The sequence below is a fragment of the Nematostella vectensis genome, chromosome 2 (genome assembly GCF_932526225.1).
Source record: "Nematostella vectensis chromosome 2, jaNemVect1.1, whole genome shotgun sequence".
Classification (NCBI taxonomy): Eukaryota; Metazoa; Cnidaria; class Anthozoa; order Actiniaria; family Edwardsiidae; genus Nematostella; species Nematostella vectensis.
The window spans coordinates 5,371,568-5,380,338 of NC_064035.1; the positions used below are offsets into that span (position 1 = coordinate 5,371,568).

The 8,771-nt window shown below is 40.7% G+C and overlaps 1 protein-coding gene and 1 long non-coding RNA gene across 5 annotated transcripts in view; both read right to left on the minus strand.

Annotated features, from left to right (window-relative positions):
* LOC116613034 overlaps positions 1 to 4,059 on the minus strand; it is a 39,231-nt gene extending 35,172 nt beyond the window's left edge. For 2 of the 4 annotated variants that reach the window (XR_004294060.2, XR_004294062.2), the window contains exons 1-2: positions 3,890 to 4,051; positions 3,470 to 3,595 (exon numbers count right to left, since the gene is read on the minus strand). Coding sequence is in view for 2 of the 4 variants with exons in the window: in XM_032373619.2 (XP_032229510.1) it covers positions 3,470 to 3,595; positions 3,793 to 3,907 (241 nt within the window). In the remaining 2 variants the exon portion in view is untranslated. Of the gene's footprint in view, positions 1 to 3,469; positions 3,596 to 3,792 lie in introns of all 4 variants that reach the window. The other 2 variants (XM_032373619.2, XM_032373620.2) reach the window with 2 other exon arrangements.
* On the minus strand, positions 1,232 to 3,462 carry LOC125560923. Its single transcript, XR_007306963.1, has 2 exons — positions 3,050 to 3,462; positions 1,232 to 1,597 (listed from the first exon to the last, which is right to left on the minus strand). It is a non-coding gene; the product is annotated as an uncharacterized LOC125560923 (long non-coding RNA).
* Positions 4,060 to 8,771: the final 4,712 nt, after the last annotated feature.

The following is an 8,771-nucleotide window of genomic DNA, read 5'->3' on the forward strand; positions in this document are numbered from 1 at the left end:
AAGCCTGTGTGACAATACTCTAGTATGTACTACAACACTCTATGGCCTGGAGGTAGGTAAGCCTGTGTGACCATACTCTAGTATGTACTCCAACACTCTATGGCCTGGGGGTAGGTAAGCCTGTTTGACCATACTCTAGTATGTACTACAACACTCTATGGCCTGGAGGTAGGTAAGCCTGTGTTACCCTACTCTAGTATGTACTTCAACACTCTATGGCCTGGAGGTAGGTAAGCCTGTGTGACCATACTCTACTATGTACTACAACACTATATGGCCTGGAGGTAGGTAAGCCTGTGTGGCCGTACTCTAGTATGTACTCCAACACTAAATATTCGCCACATCTACCCTACTTCACAAGGCTGCACCCTTTTCTTTTCTAACAATCAGTATTATTCATGTTCAGTTTATTATTAGGATAAATAATCCGTAGTACAGTTTTCAGTTGATTAGCAACATTTCTGTTGGTCAAAATCTGTAATCTGCACCAAAAACCTATACACCCCCTTTGATAACTAAAACCTTTTTGTATCAAAATTTGTATGTTTAGGCTGTGTTCATAATGTATGGAAGAGGGGGGGGGGGGGTGAAAGTGAAAGGTGAAAGTTTGGGGGGATTGGAAAATTTTTCAACAGTTAAAGGGGGGATTTCAATTTTTGCATTGCAGTGACGGGGGGATTTCAATTTTTTTATAACTTGTTTTACACAATGTACAAAACAGCAATCATGAAACTCAAGACATTTTATTCATCAATCATTGTTTTGAATATGCAATACTGTACTTTGTGTAGCTTTCATTGCCATTTGTCTTAATGGTTTACAGTATTAAATAACAAAATCTGCATGGTTATTTTATCTAGTTGATCTAGTTATCTGTCTGTTAATTATTCCATGCTTATGGATGACCATCAGTATTCAACATAAATAAAAAAAAACATTATAACGGTAGTATGTTAAACAAGAACCTCTGAATACACTTAATAATTAAATTCTAAATGTATTATTTGAAGATAATAATTATTAAAAACACTTCTATATGGCTTATCATTTTGGCACTGACAGTTTGATAGAGTGAGAAACCAAACACCCTGATAAAATTTCATGGCTCACTATCACCATCGATCTCAACACTATCATCAGAAACATCAAAGCTGTCATCATCATTTATTCCATCATCATGGATCATCTGGATATGAACTCAATTAACTGATTTTTCTTTTCTTCATTTTTGACAAGACTGGTGATTATTTCTTTGGATCTACTGTGTAGCCTTTGTTCTGACTGTCTTCTGTTTTTTCTCTTATTTTCTTTTTTTCTTCAATTTATGTGAGCATTCTCCTTGACACTTCTACTCTTCTCTACATCTTGATAATATAAGGTGCGAGTGACGTAAATCATTCTCTTTGGGCTGACTTTAGTGACGCTGGAGCTGGTGTGGGAGTATCAAACTTCGAAGTTTGATTTCAGGATGCCGAAATGGCAAGTATGTGGAAATCTGACTATCGCATTAGGGTACATCGACCAAGAAATGACAGCCACATGAACGAGGCAGAACGAACCAATTCTGCGATTGGTGATCCATTGGCAGACGAGGGAACTATGCAGTGGGACAAGCACAAGTTATTTGATGGTTTGACAGAAGAAGAGATAGCAAACTTGACTTTAAATCAGTTTGAGCAACATCAACAAGAAATCATGAGAAGAAATGCTTTAGATGTGACAGAAGAGGTTGTTCATCGGATTGACGGTGCACGGGCACTTGGAGAATTTATAGATGCTCGTAAATCACCTCTAGAAGACGATCAGTTCTTTTTCAATAAAGAGTACATACAGAACAGAGGCATGGATACTCCTGGTGCTGCCTATTTTCAAAAAGTGTGTGACTTTTATGATAGGCATTATAATAGAGGAGAACTGTACATGGAGTACGTAAAGGATTCCTGTTGTACCAGGACAGGGCATCAATGCCAGTTTTGTCAACAAAAAAACTTGGACAAGCTTTGAGAAGTTCATAGGGATTCCTGCTCCATATCCAGATACTGCAAAACTACCAAAGTTCAAATACAAGGACGTTTTGAAACACCGATGTATAAAGATGAAATCAGCAAAATTTTCCGTGCCATAGATGACTTTCTCCCAAGAGCCCAACTGAAGAAAGACTTTTCTGCTGGCCAAATTCGTTTAGAAGATCCTAATAGCATCAAAAAATTTTCCAATACATATATAGTCGAAGAAGACCATATTTGATACTATTTGAATCATCTTTTGTGTCTTCAAAGGGACAAAGATATCCGCACAAATAAGAGAAAAAGAGATAAAGCCGAAGTAAAGAATAAAGCATACAAAGATTATGACTGGATACAGTTATCTTCATCCCGTGAAACTTTAAGGAAACTAACTGTCAAAGAACTTGAAAAATATTTAACCTTCCATAATTTATAATTAAAAGTTACAAGGATAATGAAAGTTACAAAGTTACAAGGATAATGGCGCATATCAGCCTTTCAACCAACAGCTCTAACGTTAACATGCAATCACAGTATAACAGTATTTCTCATAAGGATCAACAACAAGAAGAAACAGAGATGGGAGATAGTGAAGATGATGATAAAGACAGTGAATTTGAGGACAAATCTGGCAGGCAATGTAGACCTAGTACTAGGTATCAAGACTGCCTTGCATAGGTAAATCAGTATTCAACAAACCAATGTTGTCACATTCTTAATTTTTATGGAGCGTCATGGGTAGTTGGGGGGGGGGGTGGAAATTTTTTTTCAAAAATTTCTTGGGGGGGGTGGAAATTTTTTCGTAAATTATGGACAGGGTACTGAAATTTTTTTAGGCAATTAAAAATTACACCTGCCCCCCCCCCCCCCCCCCCCCCCCTCTTTCATACATTATGAATGCAGCCTTATTAAAAGTTTGGGATTTTATAAGAAACGTCTTTAGAACCAAAAAAAAAACTTCAGTTGTCATTTGTTTTATCTAAAATCTGTGAATGTACTGGTTGGTAAGAAAATTGATTTTTGAACTTGATTGTTGAACTTACCAAGTTCACGTTCAATGTTTTTCAAATTTTGATAGAAGTTTCTAGGAAAATACGAACATAATCAAAATGCAAGGACATCACAAAATATCATAGAACTCATTTCGTAACATGAAGTAGCTTATTTTATAAATAAATGTGCTTTTATGATCAAATAAATAAGAATACAAAGAGCAATACTGTTTGGCGATATTTACGACAAATAAAACACCCCCCACCAAGGCTACCCTAGAATGGGCACTTTCTCCCGCCATAAATCCGAACCGGAGCAAGATCATATTTCACACCTCGCGCACAGAACAACAAATGAGTTTTATTATAGTTTTCTAGCTCTCTCAAATGTTAAATGTGGCTAATTAAAACACAGAAGTGTCGCCAAGCTAAAGAAAACATAGGAAATGCAGTAGGTAAAGATATGTTTACCTTTCAAGGAGCTTTTGAACAGTAGAACTGTTTTCACTACTTTAGTCAATAGGTCAAGACGGGTCAGTTTGCTTCGAACTGCGGCTTCCAGCTTCCTTTTAATCATAGGAATACCGGCACAAAATCCTAAGAGAAAAACGATTATGTATTAGAAATTAAGAACGAGTAAATTTGGAGATACAATTTATATTTTGCCTCGAGCGATCAAGTTGCGTTTTGATTGGACTCACTACACATGCAAATACCCAACTTAAAAGTGAGCAAGTTGCGTTTTGATTGGACTCACTACACATGCAAATACCCAACTTAAAAGTGAGACAAACTTTCTTGAAGTGCGAAGATATCAGGCTTGGGAAACTCGAAGGCTTTAAAAGCGGAGTGTTTAGCTGAAGAAGAGCAATGTAAGTGTCTATTTCTTACTCTAAATCTTCGCGCCATCCGTTCATTGCTCTGCCAAACGGTCCCGCTCTAGGTTTGTAATTCGAGCACGTCAACGAACACTCGCGTTCTGGACATGACGTCATACTACACGCTCTCTTAATGCCTCCACGAGTGAACAATTTATTTGCTCTCTTGTTGCATACCTGTCAATCTCCGAAAATCTCAAGGTTTGATAATTATTTGGGGGGAGGGGTGGGGTATATTCAATTGTTTGGAGGGATCGCAAACAAATCCACTTATAGATCTCACAAGGGTGTTAGATAAATTGCGCTACGCAGGTGAATTATTGTTTCAAATATTTTAATAGAAAATAGGCAAAATGATGATTTTCTATAGAATAATTTTTAGGAAGCGATAAGAATCGCTAAAAAACGGGAGATTTGGTGCTCAACGCGGGAGAGTGGGAGAAGGGGTCCAAAATCTTGAGACTCCCGCCTAATGCGGGAGAGTTGACAGGTATGTTGTTGCTGCTAATTATCCTCTAAATTCCAGTCTGATTGTGTTGCAAGGACATTTTCATGTAATGAACCTCCAACAACGCGAGCTGTATAATTTTGTCTCGCCAATTTTTTACCGGGCGCGCGATGCGAATCCAAATACTGCATCAAGATATATTTTTGCGAGATAACGCGAAATAAGGGGGGTGGGGGGGATGCGTTGCGGATTCGAATTACTGTCGAATCCGTTGTATCACGACCCGCGTTTTCAAAACACGATTTGTTTTATTTTTCTGTTCCGTCAGTAAAACCGTCCTGAGCCAATCAGGGTCTCGCTTTGTGCACTTCCTTGGCTATCCTCTGGCCGAAAACCAGACAGTGTCGCGACAGAAAGCCGGGCAACTGCACTAGGCGAGAGATGGCAAGAATCTGATTGGCTTAGAATAATTTGACTGGCGTAACAGAAAATCCCAAAAGATAAAAACAAATCGATGTTTTGAAAATGCGGCGTCGTACGGTGGCCCATAAGTGCAATCCGAATCCAAATACAAACTCCGAATTCCAAAGCCTCACTCTCAATTCCAAAGCCTCACTCTCAATTCCAAAAGCTCACTCTCTATACCAAAAGCTCACTCTCAATTCCAAAGCCTCACTCTCAATTCCAAAAGCTCACTCTCAATTCCAAAGCCTCACTCTCAATTCCAAAGCCTTACTTCCAATTCCAAAACCTCACTCTCAATTCCAAAACTTCACTCTAAATTCCAAAACCTCACTCTCAATTCCAAAACCTCACTACAAGAGTGAGATACCTAGAGACTGGGTCGAGCTCTTGGATTCCAATGCAGCACGTCTTCGTTTCCATAATACCTGTCGACCTCCGAAAATCTCAAGGCTTGAGAACATTTTCTTTGGGGGGAGGGGTGGGTTTAACCTTGCAGGCATTTGCCGTATAGAAAGCTCTCGCGAACAAATCCACTTATAGATCTCACAAGGGTGTTAGATAAATTGCGCTACGCAAGGGAATTGTTGTTTTAAATATTTTAATAGAAAATAGGCAGAATGACGATTTTCAATGGAATAATTTTTCGGAAGCGATAAAAATTGCTAAAAAGCGGGAGATTTGGTGCTCAACGCGGGAGAGCGGGAGAAGGGGTCCAAAAACTTGAGACTCCCGCCTGATGCGGGAGAGTTGACAGGTATGCGTTTCATGATGTTTTGCTCCAATTGCGGTAATCCATGCGATGGTGGAGCGCGTTTTTGCTCACACTATGGACTCGAAATCACTAACAGGTATGACAGTTTTATTAATTGCTACTTTATTACAATTATTACATTTTTTTTTTGTTTTTTGCCTGCCCGGTTTCCTGGTGCAGGATATAGCGCTATCCTAGGAATTCTTATGATCATCATCATCATCATCATCATGGTTGTCTCTCGAGCCGAGGAAGACGATACGTTGAATCTCATCTTATTTGTGGACACGCATGTGGGATACAGTATACATCACCGTAAATGATCAAATGAACTCTCCGTCTCTAATGAACGCCTCCTAACGAAACCCCCCCCCCCCCCCCTCAGGTTACAAGTTTGTATTGAACGCCCCTCTAACAAACACCCCTTTCTATTAAACTCCCCCCCCCCCCTCCCCGATACCTTCCTTCAGCATAAAACAAACGGCAGTGGAATTTCGGTAATCTAAATTATAACTTCTTGCTTAATGCCTTGTTGCTTAAGCAACACTGGTAAGCGAGTAGCGTCTTGCCCAATCAATGTCAAGTTCAAAATGAGGGTAGCGTTCTCTAACATATTTACGTAGCTCGTATGACGTGTAGGGCAATCATGCACTTATAGTATTCTATTGTTTAGATTTATAATGAACGCCTCTATTTAATAAACGCTCCACCATCGCATGGATTACCGCAACTCGAGCAAAACATGAAACGTGAAGACGTGCTGCATTGGAATCTAAGAGCTCGACCCAGTCTCTAGAAATCTCACTCTTGGGGTGAGGTTTTGGAATTGAGAGTGAGGTTTTGGAATTGAGAGTGAGGTTTTGGAATTGGAAGTGAGCTTTTCGAATTGGAAGTGAGGCTTTGGAATTGAGAGCGAGGCTTTGGAATTCGGAGTTTGTATTTGGAATTGAGCGTGAGGCTTTGGAATTGAGAGTGAGGCTTTGGAATTCGGAGTTTGTATTTGGGATTGAGAGCGAGGCTTTGGAATTCGGAGTTTGTATTTGGCTTCGGATTGCACTTATGGGCCACTGTAGCGTCGCGATACAACGGATTCGACAGAAAAGTAAAAAAAAAAAACCTTTTTGAGGATCGGCAAGTCGAAAACAAATGAGTATATTGGCGGATTCGGAGACCCCTATTCACCCCCTCCCCCCTGCAAAGGTTTCCATCTCTTTCGAAAATTGGTACAGATTCTCTCCAACTCTCAAACAGAAGAAAGATTAATTTAATGTTTAGAAGAGTAGTCTCTCTACTCTAGTGTTATAGAAGGGCGTGTGTCTTATTATTAGTAGGTAAATACGGTAAACATTGCTGTAAAATAAGATTTCTTTTTAAATACAAAAAAGGACTTTTTCTCTGCGTCGCCTAGATGAATAACGTGTGTTATCCGTGTTTCATGGCATTGTCTCCCAATTATGGAACAAAAGTAGGCGCACAAAATTGAATTCCCTTTACTTATGTGCCTTTCATTGAAAACCAGTGCGTAGCGCCAGACTGTGCCAAAGCAAATTGATATCACGTGTGCAGACCCGGCAATTTTACCAATAACGCACGCACAGACCAGACAGATCTACCAATACCACGTGCACAGACCAGACAGATCTACCAATACCACGTGCACAGACCAGACATATCTACCTACCACGTTCACAGACCAGACAGATCTACCAATACCACGTGCACAGACCAGACAGATCTACCAATACCATGTGCACAGACCAGACAGATCTACCAATACCATGTGCACAGACCAGACAGATCTACCAATACCATGTGCACAGACCAGACAGATCTACCAATACCATGTGCACAGACCAGACAGATCTACCAATACCACGTGCACAGACCAGACAGATCTACCAATACCACGTGCACAGACCAGACAGATCTACCAATACCACGTGTACAGACCAGACAGATCTACCAATACCACGTTCACAGACCAGACAGATCTACCAAAACCACGTGCACAGACCAGACAGATCTACCAATACCACGTGCACAGACCAGACAGATCTACCAATACCACGTGTACAGACCAGACAGATCTACCAATACCATGTGTACAGACCAGACAGATCTACCAATACCACGTGTACAGACCAGACAGATCTACCAATACCACGTGCAAAGACCAGACAGATCTACCAATACCACGTGTACAGAACAGACAGATCTAATACCACGTGTACAGACCAGACAGATCTTCCAATACCACGTGCACAGACCAGACAGTTCTACCAATACCACGTGCACAGACCAGGGACAGATCTACCAATACCACGTACCCAGACCAGACAGATTTACCAATACCGCACTTGCACTGACCAGACTAGAACCCGTCTACACGGAACTCGCATATACAGCTAAGCTATTGTCAAATTTCCAATAGAAATGTCACGTGTCTTATTACTAAATATTCAAATTCACCGTGCTTCGCAAGCAGTCCATCCTCTAATGGACTGTAAAAGTATGTAACTCTACACGTGCATAAAGCATATATACAAATTCAATCAGATCACACCAGTGGTGTATCATCAATGCCGTATTGGCAAATGACAAGACCAGACGACGTTCTTGGCTAGAAAAATTTTCCTACTGGAGTGATTGGACTAAAGCGTTTATTCCTTCCGCTCTGTGATGGTCTTTGAGTCAATAGCCCCGTTTTCACGATGTTGCGCGCGCATCCAAAATGACTGGCGGGCCACAGCTGATCTGAAACGCGTACAAAGTGGAGTTCACAGACGAAGCTATAGAAATTGCTGCTATAGTGCCACTTTCGCGGAGTTTTGGAGTCACATTCCCTTTCGTCCGCATTTTGCGTTGAGCTTGCCTTGCCCGTATGCTGATACAGCCCCCCCTCCCCTCCCCTCCCCTCCCTCTCTCCTCACCCCATCCCTCCTCCCCCTTTGCTGCATTTCAAAACATCCAACCCTTGACGTCCGTGATTGCGCGCGTAGAACGTGGAAATGAGGAAATGTCTTTTTAATGCAATTCTTGAGGGCGAGTTTCGGGGAAAGGGATACTGCGAAAAACAGTTCTGTTCTTTTACCCGAAGAAATTTCGCGGTATTTGGTGCAATATGCCATTAAAAAGAGAAGCACAGCTTACAGATCTAAATCTTGAAATTATCATTGAATTTCTAGAGCTTTTGATTGCAGATAAAGAAATTAATGAAACAAAGAAGCCACA